This window comes from Vigna unguiculata, chromosome 5 (assembly GCF_004118075.2).
Source record: "Vigna unguiculata cultivar IT97K-499-35 chromosome 5, ASM411807v1, whole genome shotgun sequence".
Classification (NCBI taxonomy): Eukaryota; Viridiplantae; Streptophyta; class Magnoliopsida; order Fabales; family Fabaceae; genus Vigna; species Vigna unguiculata.
This window is the reverse complement of record NC_040283.1, coordinates 41,435,890-41,454,663: the sequence shown is the minus strand read 5'-3', so window position 1 is coordinate 41,454,663 and position 18,774 is coordinate 41,435,890. Positions and strand designations below refer to the sequence as shown.

At 30.3% G+C, this 18,774-nt stretch overlaps 1 protein-coding gene across 1 annotated transcript; it reads right to left on the bottom strand.

Moving 5' to 3' along the window:
- Positions 1 to 1,241: 1,241 nt before the first annotated feature.
- Positions 1,242 to 18,498, bottom strand: LOC114184726. The gene is made up of 16 exons (XM_028072037.1): positions 17,016 to 18,498; positions 16,420 to 16,881; positions 14,020 to 14,133; positions 13,724 to 13,935; positions 13,413 to 13,623; positions 13,062 to 13,299; positions 12,808 to 12,958; positions 12,495 to 12,721; positions 7,229 to 8,553; positions 6,650 to 7,114; positions 2,953 to 3,069; positions 2,656 to 2,867; positions 2,345 to 2,555; positions 1,995 to 2,232; positions 1,741 to 1,891; positions 1,242 to 1,654 (listed from the first exon to the last, which is right to left on the bottom strand). Exons 1-16 carry the CDS (start codon positions 18,304 to 18,306, stop codon positions 1,346 to 1,348), a joined length of 5,934 nt encoding a protein of 1,977 aa, XP_027927838.1. The 5' UTR covers positions 18,307 to 18,498; the 3' UTR covers positions 1,242 to 1,345.
- Between the last annotated feature and the right edge of the window lie 276 nt (positions 18,499 to 18,774).

Sequence of the window (18,774 nt, the reverse complement as noted above, 5' to 3'; positions counted from 1 at the left end):
CCATCTCTTTTAATTAAATTTAATTACTAATATGATCTCAAATTAGAAAATTAGATCTTTCAAAAAATAAGAAAATTAAATTAAATCATTTGAAATAGAGTGACTAAATTAAAAATAACCACGGCTATATTAACACTTAACATGACCATAACCTAACACGTGATAGTTTATGTTTTTCTTTTGAATAATTACAAAAATGTAAAAAAAAATTGAAAAAAAAATGAAAAATTTTATAAATTGACATGCGTTAACTCAAATTAATAAAAAGAACCAAATTATTTTTTTAAAATTAAATATCAAATTAAATTCAAAAATAACAAAAAAAACCAAAATAACAAATTAAAATAATAAAACACTAATTAAACCTAAAATAAATAAGTCCACAAATTTATAGTTATCGAATGATTTTTTTTTGGTGTTAAAACACTTACTATTTTTATACCCTTTTTCTTATTAGAAAAGAGTTTATCTTTCTATGTGAAAAGATAATCTTTAAATAAATCAAATTTCAATTATGAAGATAAATTCATTTGCAGAAGATTTTCCAGAAGAAGACAAAAAAAACTTATGAGTATAAAAGTGATTATTAGAAATGAACGAGTACTGTAGAATGGTATCTATTTATAGATTGTTTGTCCATTTAATAAAGATCGAAAAGATAGTCAAAATAAAATAAATGATATATAATTAGTTATTGACTACTCGCAGAAGATACCATCATTCAATTATAACCAATTATTTCTTATATATATCTAAATTATTTAAATAATAAATAATTTGTTTGATATATTTTGTTACAAATGTATCTAATTTCTTATAGACAGAAAAGTAGAACACTCGTTTTCATTATTAAAACTCCCGGTTTAAAATGAAATATAAAATTATTATATATGTTTTTGGTATCAATAACTTTAACTTTTAATTAAAATTGAATTTGTTTCTTCTTAAAATTTTGGTTGGATTTCATCCTTCATTTTTAGAAATATATATATATATATATATATATATATATATATATATATATATATATACTAATCAAATTTTTTAAAATTTATTTTACGTTTGAAATACATTTCATGATCGCATTTAAGATAGTATTGAAACAGAAATGTGTCAAATGGTATAAATAACTTTAATGCTGTCATAATATGTTTTTAAAACTTTAAATAAATTTAACAAAATTTGATTAAAAAGATTAAATTCACGTATTGTTAAAATTAGAGAGTAAATTAGACCAAAAATTCGAAAAAGAACAAATTTTAATTTTCAATTCAAAGTGAAAGGAACAAAAATATATTTAACCTCGTATAAATACACCATGGAAAATTGTTGGCTCCATCGTGCACTATCGACCTTGTTGATAACTGGTGTCAAATTGCAGACCTATCTCTGGTTTGCTAGAAGAGGAAGCTGAGCTAGAAAAACGCTTGTTGACAAAAAAGGTTGGTTGTGTGGGAATTGGCAATGGCATGGTTGTTGTATCTCTGTCAAGCATGAACAAAACATTTGACATAGTGGGTCGATCAATTGGTTCATCTTGAATGCATAATAGCCCAATAATTGCACACTTGATGAATTGATTTTGGTTGCATGTTTCACCAATGCATGAATCCATTAAATCCAGAAGCCTATTCTCTGTCCACAACTTCCATGCCTGATATGATGTCCACAGAAATTACTGGTAAGTCAACAAACTCACAAAAACACACACAGCACAAAATTGCATAGCAAGAAACATACATAACCCAAAAGGCTAGAAATTTGATTGGATTCATAAAATCCTGTGTTCCTTTTTCCACTGAGGATCTCTAGAAGGATTACTCCAAAGCTGAAAACATCAGATTTGATTGAAAAAAGTCCATCCAATGCATACTCTGGAGCCATATATCCACTGCCAAAAAATAATTGTTAAGACGTAGCAAGCATGTGTAAAATATCAAATTCGGTAAATTGACAAAGATATATTCACAATTACATATACTTGTTGAACTTACTAGGTTCCCACTACTCTCTCTGTACTTGCTTCAGTTTCTTTTTCCCCAAATATTTTGGCTAGACCAAAGTCTGATATCTTTGGATTCATCTCCTCATCTAAAAGAATGTTGCTAGTTTTTAAATCTCTGTGAATCACTCTCAATCTGGAGTCTTGGTGAAGATAGAGCATGCCTCGCGCTATGCCTACAATTATCTTGAATCGCATTGGCCAATCCAGAAGTAAAGTTCGTGTTCGATCTTTCAACATATGTATTTCACATTTCATTTAAAGAATAGGGTTAGTAAATTCATTATATAATAATTAAAGAGAGCTACTGAGAAGTTATATGATAAAATATGACAAACTAACCAAATATGAACGAGTCCAAGCTCTTGTTTGGCATGTATTCATAAAGTAAGATTTTTTCATCTCCTTTAATGCAATAGCCCCTTAGTCTAACAAGGTTCCGGTGTTGAAGTTTGGCAATCAGAATAACCTCATTTTTGAATTCTTGTAACCCTTGAGTGGAAACATTTGAAAGTCTCTTTACAGCTATATCATGACCTCCATAAAACGTTCCCTAGATTGAAAAAATAAATAAAATTGCAGACATTAAGAGAAATTTGGGAATGGAGCCGTTGTTAGGTGAGTAGTGAATTTATCTGAAATTAATGAATCACCTTGTATACAGGTCCGTAACCTCCTTTTCCAAGCTTGTTAGAATCTGAGAAATTATCTGTAGCTGATAGAATGCTTGCAAAAGTATAACAGGGCACTTCAATGCCTTCAATGTCGTTTTCTTCTAAACTTCCTAAGCCAATCAAACCTTTCACATGTCTTTCACTCTCGTGCAAGCTCTCCTGAATTCGACTACTTGCTTCATCTGCACTATCTAATAAGACATATGTGTATATAATCAATTAAATTAGGGTAGATAAAAGAGTTTAAATTCCACATCCAAAACTAAAATTATTTACCAAGCTTATGAGCTTTTCTCTTTCTCCACACAATGAGAAATGCTATTATACATCCCAGAATCACCATGATAGTAAAAATTACAAAAGTGATCGCCAGTGAGTCTGTTGAATGCTTTTCTGTCCAAGGACGAAAATAAAATGCAAAAAGTAAGAGGCAAAATACATTAAACTTACACCGCAGTTTATTTAATCTTCTAGTCATGGAATTTTTCCAAAGAAGTTTGGAATATCTAGTACCAGTACTTATTTCAAGTAGTTTTTAACAAGCATGGTTCTCCCGGATGGGTGGTATCTGTTTGTGGAGATAAGTGGCTCGTGAGATATGGTTCTAGTAATTTTGAGTCAACAAATTGTAATCTGTATTTAATTATATGGGACAAATGCAGTGAAGGGATACGGTCATTTTGGTTCAGCAAAACAGATCGATGGGAGGGGTGATGCTTTCAGGAAAATTAACAAGCAGTTGGTGGGTGTTGAAATATATGCATTAGAAGAAACAAAGTGAGCGAAACTTACGCAGTAATTTTATTGAGGGAGACACATATTAGGCTAACATGCAAAAAAAAGAATGACACAAGGCAGTACATTATGATGTATCCACGATGTAAATATATAATGTTGTCAGTGATTTGTTGCTACTGGAATTTTGTACATATTGCTGCTTGTATACGATGTTTTTTTGCAGCTAGACAGTTTTTTGTAGACTGACATATTATATATGAAATTTGACAGAGGATTTTACAATATTTATAAATTTTAGAATACACTGAATTTAAATTACTTTTGTTTCAAATCTTTAATTTTTTAAATACTTTATTTTGACATTGCAACACAAATTTATTACATTTTAATTTTATTATTTAATAAATTATTTTAATTATCATTAAATACAAAAGTCACTACTTTTATATATAAATACAGATAAAAATAGTTATAACGACTTCAACGAAAAAGCTTAGTTCACACCATCCAAACATAACTCATTAATATTAGTTAAGCAAATTCTCAATAACATCAACCAAAAAATAGCAACTAAAATAAATGACTTATTACACTTGAAAAATAGTTTTATTAACTTCGATAAAAAATAATCTTAATTGGGATCAATAATATTTCAATGTTGATGAAAAAACCATGATTAATGTTGATAGAAGAAACCTCAATTAATGTTGATAAAAAAATAATCTTTACTTATGTTATTATCAATGGTGGTTGAAAATAACTCTAATTGGCATCAATTAAGAATAATCTCGATGTTAAGAAAAAATAAAATCATGTTTCAAATAAACTGTAAAACACCAGTTGACAAAAAAAGAAGAGTCTTAATTAATATAACTAACTAATAGCATACTATATATATATATATATATATATATATATATATATATATATATATATATATATATATATATATATATATATATATATATATATATATATATATATATGACAAAACAATAACATCTTAAGATAATAGCCAAAAAAATAATAATCATCATGATAGACTTTAACATAAAAAAAAACATACATTGATATTAATATTTTCAATTATGCAAGTCAAAGATTCTTTGACCTTAATTGAATTCAGATCGTCATACTTAAAGTCAATATTCCAGTCCAAAAAAGAATAAAAAACCATAAATTTAAGAGACGAGAGTGTGTGTTCTTAATTCAAATTCTTAAAAAAATTTAATTTATTTTAAAATTATTGCTCAAAACATCTCGTAATAAATCATCTTAAACTTTTTTATAAAAATTACTTATTTTTTCAAAAATTATTATCCAAACTCAAGGGTAATGAAATTTAGTTTAGCTTTCAAAAATATTAAGTTATCAAGTTAGTTCTTTATTTTTGGGTTATATTTAATTTGATTCTTAATTATTTTTAAATTTTAGAATGAATTTTTATTTTTTATTTCAAATTAATTTTTTAATTTTAAAAAAATTAATTATTTCATTAGTTTAAAATTAATTTCATTAAAGAGAGGTTAAGATTGTGAATACAGAAGATAATCTTTGAATGTATATACGGGACTTATCTAAGTTTAAGAAGAACTTGAACTAAACTAATTTTTGCCATGAGGATAAATAGGAAAATCAGAGATTGAGGAAAAATCTTTCAGTTTTTAATTCTAATGAAGAAGGAAAAATATTATTTGACATTATTTCACAGTTTGTATAAGGGTAAAATAGTATTAACAAAAATTAATTTTTATATTTTTAGAAGAAATAGAAAGTAAATAATAGGTTTAATTAATCGTATAATACCCAGTTTGAGAGAAACATTATAATATTAGTACTTAATTTTGTAAAAATATTTATACTTAATTATTTTTAATCTTATAAAAAATGGATTACAAAAATATTTTAATTATTAAAAAAAATAATTGGGACAAAATTGAATCAGATACAATTACTTAGGTACTAAATTGAAACAAAAAGACATATGTGGGGACTAAATCGAAATCAACACAATAACATCTAATAGTGACACTGACTGATAATGTCACGTGTCACACACAGGAACTTGACACGTGACATTTTTAATTTTTTTTAATTTAAAAAAAAATAAAAATTTAAAAAATTTAAAAAATTAAAAAAAAATCAAAAAAATCACAGATTGACACGTGGCACGTTGACTAATGGCGTTAGTCAACTCTGTCTGAAAGGGACCTAATTGAAGCAATTTTCAAAAGTTGGGATGCAATTGACACTTTTTTAAAATTGGGTACCTATTTGACACACTAACCCCAAACTAGGTACTATACGATTAATTAAACCTAAATAATAATAAAGAGTAATATCAAATGATAGTAAAAAAAAGAGTGGTGTCAAGTGTCCAATAAAGAATTCTGAAAATAAATTAAAATCAAACTATAGTTATAAAGCCTATAACCTTTCTTGCTGTACTCTCTGGTAGACTATACATATTTGACTGGATACTAGATCATGCTCCTCTACGAGAAAATGTGTAATGATTTTCTATTTTTTCCGTTACATATTTTCTATATTCGATTTCATATGTAATGATATATTTGTGTATGCAATATCCTATTATTTGATGTAGCATTGTTTCTTTACATTCTCATGTTTATGTATTACTTATCCTTTATTATATTCAACTACACATTACCACGATTCTAAAAAAAAATAAAAATATGTATAATAGCATTTTTTTTTCCTATATATGAGATGGTAGTGTTTTCCTATACGTACATAATAGAAACAATTTATAATAACAATGATTAGTAATTTATTATTTCAATAATATTTAAAAATTACATTTTAATTTGAATTTAAAGAAATTTAGTTATTTGTTTATTATATTTTTATACATTTTTAAATATGTACCATAGACTGTGGTATGTTACTTATATATATATATATATATATATATATATATATATATATATATATATATATATATATATATATATATATATATATATATCATATTAGTGACTTTTATCTAATTTTTTAAAAAACAATCTGTAAAATAAACATTAATTATGAGAAAAATATCCAAAAATTGATTTTATAGGTAAAATTTTTTTCTACTTAGATATATGAAATAAAAGTTTTTTTTTAAATAAATGAATTTTTTAAAAAGGGTTATTTGATAACGCATTTCAATCATAAAAGATTATAATTTAATATAGAAGTATATAGAAGTTGTTCTAATAATAAAAAAGCTAACCTTTGGCACATATCATAATTGAGTTATTCCAGCTATAGTGAGGATTGCAATGGCACCTGCGATCTCCTTTACTTGTTCCAGTGCATGTCGAATGGAGCCAGTTCTCGCAGTCTGTGGGCTTCTTACAGGGAGGTTCTGGTGCTGCTTCCCAACTCATTTTAATCACTCCATCTTTTATGGAACACTCTGAGTCAGCTACAACACTGAATGGAGATTTAAGAGTGTTATTTAGATTTCTGGAACCACAAGAATATGAATCATCTGTTTCAATGTAAAACATTCTGGTATCTTCATCGATCCAAGTAACTAGGTATGATTTTCCTCCGGGCATCCTGAAGCTAACGTCGCCCGTCGATTCATTACAACTGAAGTTGTTGTACGTGGGGTCTCCACAGTTTGGCCCAGTGCTCAGCGGATAAGGAATCTCGTTTGCACCACAAGGTTCACACGATTTTGCAGTTGCTTCTGCGCAACACCGTTTTAATTCAGTTTTGGGGCAAACAAAAGAAACACCTGATTTAGCGTCATGTCACATTACACATAAAGAAACAATTTCGTTAAGAAGATATAAATTATTACCTATATCTGATCTCTTAACCAGGACAGAAAGATTGCGACCACCACCTACACGAGTTGATAAATTTCCCGTCCAGATCTCGCATGTGGAGTTATAATAACCATCTCCATCAAGCTCCCTTTCAGAACTATATGAATATGAATATGAATATGCCTGGCACTGGGTCTGAGAACACTTGCTAATGCTACGGTTACGGCACAAGGATTCACATTCTGCTTCTGTTACCGAATGAATCTGTTCATCTGACCCACCCACTTTTATGTTGGTTAAGTTCAGGAACGTCACATTCGTGTCACTACAAGACGTTGATTTTCTGATACACCCTTCGCCAGGGCTTTTTTCATCCCTGGGTCTGAATCCTGGCAAACATTTGCAATACTTCGGAATCAAATTATTTTCTTTGCATATGCCGAAGCTCCCGCAATTGCCATATACGTCGCACGCGCCATCTGGTTCCCACCACCGTTTATCCCATTGCCTGTCGTCCTCGTCCCACTTCATAAACTGTATCTCCCCGTTAGAATTCATTATTAGCCTTGATTTTTTGTTTATGTGATGAGGTTTTTGTTGAAACATCAAGAAGCTTGAATTCCTGGTCCATGAAGTGTTCATCAAGCTCAAGAAATCATAGATCTTTGTATCGGATCCATCAAGTGACTCTGTCCAGTAAAGTTGCGATTGTTTTAACACCACCAAGGTTCCACTAGGATCCAGCTTGAAGGTGAAGTCCCCAGGTGCTGGGTTAGCGGAGTCTCTCCAAGAAGTCAACGACAAAGTCGCATCCATTTTCATGCCGGGAAGAAAAGTGTCTGTTGGGTTTTGGAAGCTTTGCCACAGGTAAGTCGTTTCAGAGTGATCCTCTACTAGTACAAGATTCCCAGAATCTAGGAGCTTCAATGTTCTGTTTGTGGATGAGGATGGTCCAAGTTCAGAGGACCAGTGGGTTTTGGATGATGCATGTTCTACCACGAGATTTCCATCCTCCGCAATTCGAAAAACTCCACTGGAATCTGCAACGGGATGATCTCTGTTGGCAACCCACACCACTGTTTGTGGTTCCAAGCCGTGATACCATATCCCCAGATATTTCCCTCCACTTTCCCCACCGGGAGAAAAGAAGCCCAGCTCAAATGTGTCGTTTGATGAAACAAGGTTTCCTTTGGAGTCCTGAGTTATGTTCTGCTTAGCCTTCAGAGTATCTCCACCCAAACATATTTCCAACCATAGCGGCAGCCACAGAAGAAGAAAGGAGAACGGCAACACAACCCCTTCACTTCTCATTGCTAATACAAACCTTCTTAATACATGTGTTATCTCTGATAATAATCATAATATCAAACAAACATTTGAAATGCTATGCTATCGTATCAACTTGTAATGGAACCACACGTTAATTTGGGTGTTCTTAATTGTTGACCACTAATGCGATAAGATGGACTTACCTTGAGTGCGATTGTGATGAAATACAGAATGTTGAAGGAAAGAGTGGATTAAAGTGTTCAAATCCTAACAACATTAATAATGTCCTTATTTTTTATTAGAAAAATAATTTTTTAAGTATTAATTTTTTACAACTTTCTCTCACTAAGTGACATATTTTAAATATTTTTTTATTTTTAATATTTCAAAATCATTTAAAAAAATAACACATCATATAATAAAAAAATTATCAAAATTAAATAGTAAAAATATATCTGAACAAACAATTACCGAAGACTTGGTACGTCGTCAAGGTCTACGCCATTTGTCAGCACTCTCGCCGTCGTTGCCTCTGTCAATTCACTTTCGTCTTCACTCTATCAACCTATTCTTTACTCTTTTGTCTTGGAATATTCTAATCATAAATGTATTTCTACAATCATTTACATAATTGTTGTGATCATTTCTTTCGTAAACGTTTTATTTTATATATATATCTATATATATATATATAATTTTGTTCGACAAACAATTACTTTTGATTAAAAAAATTCTAAAATTTTATTACTTTATTTTTGTAACATTTATAAAAAAATAAAAAATTCCTGGTCAAAAAAATACTTTTCTTTTATTATATATGATATAATTATGAAAAGTGAGTTGCAAAGCATCCCTTTGTACGCATATTTGACGCAAAAGTAGCTGTATTTAGATAAATGTTACGTAATTATATTTTATTTTGACTTAATTGTAAAAAAATGTGGGAGGCAGAATATAAATAGGTTTTCCCGTAGAAAAAAAAGTGGTGATAAATTGTGACTATAATTTAAACAATTAGAATGTAGCGAACGAAAAAATTATAAATTCAATTATAATTATTGTAATTTGGGTTATCGATCTCATATATTTCCTTTACTACTTTATCTTTTATTTTTGGCAATTTAGTTTCATGCAGTTTATATTCTTGTGTTTTCCATTTCTACTTTAAGCAATTTCACTTAAATTCATCCTCATCTTCATTTTTCATTACATTTAATCTCCGAACACCATTTCATCATTATATAAAAACCTGAAATATAATGGTTGGAAAGAAATGCATGAAGTTTCATTTCTAGAAGAATTTCTTTGGACGGAGTAATTAAAATATTTTAGATTTCAACTTTCTTGATTCGATAAAATAAATTAATTTTTATTTAAGTCAAATTCAACTTCATCCTTAAACTCAACTTCATCCTTAAGTCTGAATTGAGTTAGTTTGACCTTCGATCAGAAATAACTTGTCTCGACTTTGGCCCGAGTTGACTGAGCTCCATATTCAGCTCAGATTGAGTCAGCTTGACATTTGGCTTGGGCTGAGTCAGCTTGACCTTCAGCTTGACTGACTCGGTTCGACCTTCGACCCGGAAAGGCATAGGTAGACCTTTAGTTGAGCCAACTTGTTGTATATTTAGCTTGGGCCGACTTAGCTCAACTTTCGGTCAGGACTCACTTGGCTAGAGTCGACTCAACTTGACTTTTGGCCAGGAGAGGCTCGGCTTGATCTTTGGTCGGGATAGGCTCGACTTGACATTCCTCTTGGATCGACTCTTTTTATCCTCATATATATTAGTATTTTTTTTATTTTGAATTTGTATTGCTATTGTTTTTATTCTATTAGTTGAATTTGTATTAGGATTAAAAATGTGTTTCTTTTGTCTTATGTTATTTTTCAGTACTTTTCAATTTATGGATTTCGAGAGCTTTTTTTTCATATATTTTGATGAAGAAGTGAAATTTTTACTTGGATTGAATTGTATAACTATTAACTAAATTAAGGTTTAATATGGATAATCGAGATGAAATCTCTAATTAAATAAGCAATGAACAAGAGTTTGATTGTGAAAGTTAAATTAAATTAATTTGGACAATTTAATAAATAGTTTTGCTTAAAAAAATACTCAAAATAAATTTTAAGTAAAATGCATCATTCTTAAATTTGCTTCTACCCTCTCAAACCCATGAACCTCCCCAGCCTACTGCTACAAACATTATGAGTTATTTAAATACTTAAATATATAAATTAAGTTGTCCCACATAATTTGTTAGGATAAATATTTATTTTAAACTTGTTTATTTAAGATTTTATTTCAAATTTTATATTTTCATAAACATTCACAATTGATAGTAATCAGATGCTAATTTTACATGCAATCTACCAGTTATGAAAATGTATGAATCAAAAGAGAAAAAGACATAACAAAAAATCATGGTTAAATTTTGATCGTCTTTATATGATTCATAAAATGTTTTATTAAGTGTAAAATATTATCTTTTATTTACTCTTATTCTTATTGGAAAGAGAATTGATCTTTCAAGGTGAAAAGAGAATGTTTAAGGAAGTGAAACTTCACTCGTGAAGAAAGATTTCAATTGTGAAAGATTTTTAGGCTTAAGTCATTAAGAAAATAAGAAAAAGTCATGAGTATAAAAGTGAGTATGGAAATTGAATGAGTGTTGCCTATGAAATGGATATATATTAATAGGTTTTTGGAAGTGAAAAAATAATCAAAATTAGTACAACATATATATAATTGGTTATTGACTGTTTGTAGAATAAACTATAATTTAATTATAATCATTTATTAAAATGGACTAATATCATGGTCGATCACTTAATAAATCAATCTAACTTCACTTACTTATATATGAGCTCAAGAAATTTGAGTTTGATCTACCACGAATTTGTGATTTAAATGGATTGACTCACATAATTAAAAAAATTATAACTTTTTTTCTTTAATCTATTCTTTTTAACATGTAATCCAAATCTAAAACATCCAAACCTATTTTAATTTTTTTTTCTCATTTTAGACAATAAAGATATCATTTGTCCAAATAACTAAATCATAATTCTAAGTAAAGTCCAAATAATATCAAATTTGGGTCTCTCTTTCCCCTAAAATTAAAAACAAAAAAGGTTGTTTGTATTTTGAGCTGGACTGTTAAATTAATAATGAGGTGAGTTAACCCAGGTTCTTAGTGGTTTGAGTTTATTTTTGGTCCGTACTGAAATTTACAAAATTTGTTTAGAAAAACGATTTTTAACAACTAAATTTTGACAACTCTCTCAATCTGAGATCTTCTAAGTTGTCAAAATATCATTCTCCTTTCTTTTAACCCAAACCAACTCAAATCCGTGATAGGTTGGATTAACTCCTAGGTTTTAACCATTTTGATAACTTTGTATAATTTCAAGTTATTTAAATAATAGATAAATAATTTGTTAGTTATATTTTGTTACAAATGTACACTCATTCTAATTCAAACTCCAAGTTAAACATGAAATATAAAAGCACCATGAAAAATTGTTGGTTCCATCGTTAACAATCGACTAGAAATGTGAAGATGAGTTTTATTCCAGTTCATCACAGGTTTGAGCCAGGTTGAATATGTGAGTTGAGCCACTTAAGTCACTAATATTTTTTTCAATTTAAAAAAAAAATTGTTATAATTATTTGTCACTTCTAATTATATAGGTTCATAATTTCATATTTTTAAATGTTAGAATATTGCTCAATAATATTTGAATAGTTTAAATGTTTAATTAATTTGTTTGTTAAGTTATATATATTGATACTTTAATTTTTAACTATTATTTTTATAATAATATTTTGAGAATTAAATGAACATTTTGATTCCACTATTATAAAAAATAAATTAAATCAATTCACTTTCATCATAGTACAAAAAATATATAAAATAAATTGCAAAAAAAAAATATTTATTAGTGAGTCAACCCACAAACTCATCTACTTTAGATTGTAAAATTTCTAGTTTATAAAAAAGTGAGTCGGATTCAACTGACATTACTTGTTGACAAAAAAGGTTGGTTGTGTGGGAATTGGCAATGGCATAGTTGTTGTATCTCTGTCAAGCATGAACAAAACATTTGACATATTGGGTCGATCAATTGGTTCATCTTGAATGCATAATAGCCCAATAATTGCACACTTGATGAATTGATTTTGGTTGCATGTTTCACCAATGCATGAATCCATTAAATCCAGAAGCCTATTCTCTGTCCACAACTTCCATGCCTGATATGATGTCCACAGAAATTACTGGTAAGTCAACAAACTCACAAAAACATACACAGCACAAAATTGCATAGCAAGAAACATACATAACCCAAAAGGCTAGAAATTTGATTGGATTCATAAAATCCTGTGTTCCTTTTTCCACTGAGGATCTCCAGAAGGATTACTCCAAAACTGAAAACATCAGATTTGATTGAAAAAAGTCCATCCAATGCATACTCTGGAGCCATATATCCACTGCCAAAAAATAATTGTTAAGACGTAGCAAGCATGTGTAAAATATCAAATTCGGTAAATTGACAAAGATATATTCACAATTACATATACTTGTTGAACTTACTAGGTTCCCACTACTCTCTCTGTACTTGCTTCAGTTTCTTTTCCCCCAAATATTTTGGCTAGACCAAAGTCTGAAATCTTTGGATTCATCTCTTCGTCTAGAAGAATGTTGCTAGTTTTTAAATCTCTGTGAATCACTCTCAATCTGGAGTCTTGGTGAAGATAGAGCATGCCTCGCGCAATGCCTACAATTATCTTGAATCGCATTGGCCAATCCAGAAGTAAAGTTCGTGTTCGGTCTTTCAACATATGCATTTCACATTTCATGTAAAGAATAAGATTAGTAAATTCATGACTGTAATAATTAAAGAGAGCTACCGAGAAGTTATATGATAAAATATGACAAACTAACCAAATATGAAGGAGTCCAAGCTCTTGTTTGGCATGTATTCATAAAGTAAGATTTTTTCATCTCCTTTAATGCAATAGCCCCTTAGTCTAACAAGGTTCCGGTGTTGAAGTTTGGCAATCAGAATAACCTCATTTTTGAATTCTTGTAACCCTTGAGTGGAAACATTTGAAAGTCTCTTTACAGCTATATCATGACCTCCATAAAACGTTCCCTAGATTGAAAAAATAAATAAAATTGCAGACATTAAGAGAAATTTGGGAATGGAGCCGTTGTTAGGTGAGTAGTGAATTTATATGGAATTAATGAATCACCTTGTATACAGGTCCGTAACCTCCTCTTCCAAGCTTGTTAGAATCTGAGAAATTATCTGTAGCTGATAGAATGCTTGCAAAAGTATAACAGGGCACTTCAATGCCTTCAATGTCGTTTTCTTCTAAACTTCCTAAGCCAATCAAACCTTTCACATGTCTTTCACTCTCGTGCAAGCTCTCCTGAATTCGACTACTTGCTTCATCTGCACTATCTAATAAGACATATGTGTATATAATCAATTAAATTAGGGTAGATGAAAGAGTTTAATTTTACATCCAAAACTAAAATTAATTACCAAGCTTATGAGCTTTTCTCTTTCTCCACACAATGAGAAATGCTATTATACATCCCAGAATCACCATGATAGTAAAAATTACTAAAGTCGTCTTTGGGATGGTTGAATGCTTTTCTGCCCACGGAAAGAAATAAAATGCACAAAAAGTAAGAGGCAAAATACATTGAATTTACACCGGAGTTTATTTAACCTTCTAGTCATGAAATTGTTACAAAAAAAAGTATGGAATATATAGTACCATTACTAATCTCAGCTCCACAGGGAATTTTAAGAAACTTACATACATTAAGAAGAAAAATCCTAACATGCATGACTGAAAAAAAGGGACATGGACAATATAAACAGAGGGTGTGTAATCAATGTGATAGGCATGAGGATAAATCAAACCGTATTTTTGTACAATGTGAAGCATCTTCAGCACTTTGACAGTCAGTTTTGAACTGGATGGGAATATAAGCACTGATGCAAGGTGATTTAACAGTTTGTGCAGTTTAAAGGGTTAATCTTTTCTCACAATAATAAGTACTTTGTTTGGGATTTTTTTGTGGTTTTCTGCATTTTGGGTCATTTGGAATGGAAGAAATCCATGTGTGTTTAGAAATAAGATATAGTTAACACACGATTAACCTTTTGTTATGGCAAAAAGCCACAACTGCAGGAAAGGTGGGAGAGGTGATGCTTTTAGGAAAATTAACAAGCAGTTGGTGGGTGTTCAATTGTAAGTATCAGAAGAAACAAAGTGAGTGAAACTTATGCAACAATTTTACTGAAGGAAACACAGATGGCAGCCTAACATGCAAAAAAAGAATGACACAAGACAATACATTACCACGTATTCACATACATTAAAATATATAATGTCGTTACTGGTTATTTATTAGCTTTATTTGCTGCTACTGGAATTTTGTACGTATTTTGCAGCAAGATAGTTCCTTTGTAGAGTTTAACACATCATATGTGAAATTTGACAGAGGATTTTCCCATATTTAGAAAATTCAGAATACATTGAATTTAATTTACTTTTGTTTCTGATCTTCTAACTTCTTAAATATTTTATTTTGATAATGCAATACAAATTTATTACATTTTAATTTTCTTTTCTAAATAAATTATTTTAATTACCACAAAGTACTACTTTATGTTTATAGATATAGATGAAAAATAATCAACGGAAAAAATTTAATTTACATCCAACAAAAAATAACCTACTAGCATTCGTCAAGTAAATTAACATCAATCAAGAAATAACTCTACTCTATATAGTAAAATAAATAATTTCAATAAAATTAATTAAAAATAACATATATTAACGTTGACTAGAAAACTTACTACACTTGAAAAATAGAGTCTCTAACGTTGGTAAAAAATAATATAAATTGGGATCTATTAAAATATCATATTGTGAAGAAAACGAAAAAAATCATGATTAATGTTGGTATAGAATACCCTATTAATGTTGATTAAAAAAATAATCTTAATTTATACTTTGATCCATGATGATTGAAAATAACTCTAACTAATTGACATCAAGAAAGAATAATATAGCTCTATCTTAACAAAAAAGAGATTGTGTTTCAAAACACCATTGATGTTGAAAAAAAAATGTCCAAACTAAACTAATGTCAATTCAAAAATAATTATCATGATAGACTTTAATGTGAAAGAAATAAGCATTGTCATCAATTGAAACATTATGTTAAGCCTAAGATTCCTTAACCTTAATGGAATTAACAATGTTTCAACTAAGTTTGAGATAAAAATAAAATAAAATAAAATAAAAGAATAATTTAAGAATTGAGAGAGTGTGTTCGGTTTCAAATTTCTAAAATTTCAATATAATGAAATTTAGTTTAGGCATTTGAAAGAAATGAAGTTATCAATTTAGTTTCTTTTTTGGGTTATACTTAATTTGAATCTTAACTATTTTTTAATTTTAATTTTAATTGAAATAATTTATAAAATTATATGTAATTTTTATTTCGATAATATTTAAAAAATATAATTTGAATTTAAATAAATGTAGTTATTTATTTATTATGTTTTATAAATTTTTACATATGTATTAGAGATTATGAAATGTTATGATATTAATTAATGATTTTTACGTAAATGTTTTTTAGAAATAAAATTATTTGTAAAATAAACATTAATTATGAAAAAACTATTCAAATTTGATTTTATAAATAAATATATTTTATTTAGACTTATGAAATGAAAGTGTTTCTAAATAGATTAAAAGAACCATTTGACAACACATTTGAATAATAAAATATTACATATAAATGTTAATAACAAATATGAATAAAATTTTGAAATAAAATAATAATATAAGTAATTGTTGAATGACTATATATTAATAAATAGAAGTTGTGAAGAGAGTTAGGATAATAAAAAGCTAACCTTGGGCACACATCATAATTGAGGTATCCCACTTATAGTGCGAATTGCAATGGCACCTGTGATCTCCTTCACTTGTTTCCGTGCATGTCGAATGGAGCCAGTTCTCACAGTCTATGAGCTTCCCACAGGGAGGTTCTGGTGCTGCTTCCCAACTGATATTAACCATTCCAACATTTTTGGAACACTTTGAGTCAGCTAAACGGAATGGAGGTTTAGGAGTATTATTCTGATTTTTGGAACCACAGAAATATGAATAATCTGTTTGAATGGAAAACATTCTGGTAGCTTCATCGATCCAAGTAACTGGGTATGATTTTCCTCCGGGCATCATGAAGCTAACTATGCCGGAGGATTTGTTGCAATTGAAGTTGTGGTACATGGGGTCGCCGCAGTTTGGCCCAGTGCTCAGGGGATAAGGAATCGCATATGTGCCGCAAGGTTCACAGGATTTAGCAGTTGGTGCTACATAATAACAATTAATAATTCACCCATAAATCATGTTCCAGAGTTTACCATAAACTCACAAGTCAATACAATAAGACCTATAAATTTGATATAGAAGTTTCAATTATTTGAATTAAGAATATATAAATTACCTATGTCTGATTTCTTAACCAAGATAGAAAGATCACGACCGCGCGGGTTGTTCTCAACAAGAGAAGTTAAAGGCTCCGTCCAGATATAGCAGGAGTATGAACTACGGTCACCATACGTAGAAGTATTAAATGAATATGCCTGGCACTGTGGTTCGGGACACATGTTGATGCACATGGATTGACATTCTGCTTCTGTTTGAGTATAAATTTCTTGGTCTGAGTTCCCCACTTTTATATTGGTTAAGTTCAGGAACCACACGTCCTCGTTCGTACTGTTACACGGCTTTGATTTTCTCTCACATCCTTGGGACTCCGATTCTCGATCAGAATGCAAACCTTGAACAGAACTGAATCCTGGCAAACATTTGCACCGAAGGTTATCTCTGTTACATATGCCGAAGCTCCCGCAATAATCATATATGTCACACTTGTCCTCTGGTCCAAACCATTTCTTATTCCATTGTAATGGTTTCTCGTCCCACTTCAGAAACACTATCTCCCCGCTATAACTCATTACCAGCCTTGACTTATTGTACATGTAAGGCTTTGATACGAAGACTGTTTTGTTAGAATATTTGTACGTTGTACTATTCCAGGTGGTGTTGTGCAACAAATCAAATACCTTCTGGGAAGCCGCTTCTGTGCCAAGTTCATAAGGTGCCCAGTAGATGTGTGAATGATATTGCACAACGAAGCGTTGTTTCTCAGCCTTTTGAGTCATTTTGAAAGTGAAGTTCCCAGGTGCTGGGTCAGCGGAGTCTCTCCAAGAAGTCAACGACAAAGTCGCATCCATTTTCATGCCGGGAAGAAACGTGTCTGTTGGGTTTTGGAAGCTTTGCCACAGATATGTGGTTTCAGAGTCATCCTGTATTAGTACTAGATTCCCCGAATCTAGGAGCTTCAGTGTTTTGTTGGCGGACGAGTTAGCTTCAAGTTTGGAGGACCAGTGGGTTTTGGATGATGCATCTTCTACCACGAGATTTCCATCCTCCGCAATTCGAAAAACTCCACTGGAATCTGCAACGGGATGATCTCTGTTGGCAACCCACACCACTGTTTGTGGTTCCAAGCCGTGATACCATATCCCCAGGTATCTTTTCTCTCCACTTTCCTCACCGGGAGAGAAGAAGCCCAGCTCAAATGTGGCGTTTGATGAAAAAAGGTTTCCTTCGGAGTCCTGGGTTATCTTCTGGTTAACCTTCAGAGTATCTCTTCCATAACATATTTCGAAGCATATCGACAGCCAGAGAAAAAGAAAGGAGAACGACAACACAACCTCTTCACTTCTCATTGCTAATATCTGTGTTCTCTTCTCTCTTCAAACAAACATTTGAAATACAATGCTATCGTATCAACTTGCACTGGAACCACACGTTAATTTGGTGTTCTTAATTGTTGATCACCAATGTGATAAGATAGACTTACCTTGGGTACAATAGTCCTAATTCAAGTGGGTTCTCTTGAGTGGGATAGTGATGAGATACAAATGTTGAAGGAAATAGTGGATTACAGTGTTAAAATCCTAAAAACGTTAATAATGTCCTTATTATTGATTATTGATGTGAAGACTTGGTACATCGTCAAGGTCTACGCCATTTGTCAGCACCCTCGCGGTCGTTACCTCTGTCAATTCACCTTCGTCGTCACTTTATCAACCTACTGTTTACTCTTTGTCTTGGAATATTGTAATCTTGTACAGTATCATTTCCTTTACATAGTTGTTGTGCTCGTTTCTTTCGTAAACCTTTTATTATATGAT

Coding starts and splice junctions, on each gene's coding strand:
- LOC114184726 (XM_028072037.1), bottom strand. CDS start 18,306: ATGAGAAGTGAAGAGGTTGTGTTGTCGTTCTCCTTTCTTTTTCTCTGG. Junction 14,134..16,419: donor AATTATGATGTGTGCCCAAG/GTTAGCTTTTTA, acceptor TTCCGTGGGCAG/AAAAGCATTCAACCATCCCA. Junction 13,300..13,412: donor CTTGGACTCCTTCATATTTG/GTTAGTTTGTCA, acceptor ATATGTTGAAAG/ACCGAACACGAACTTTACTT.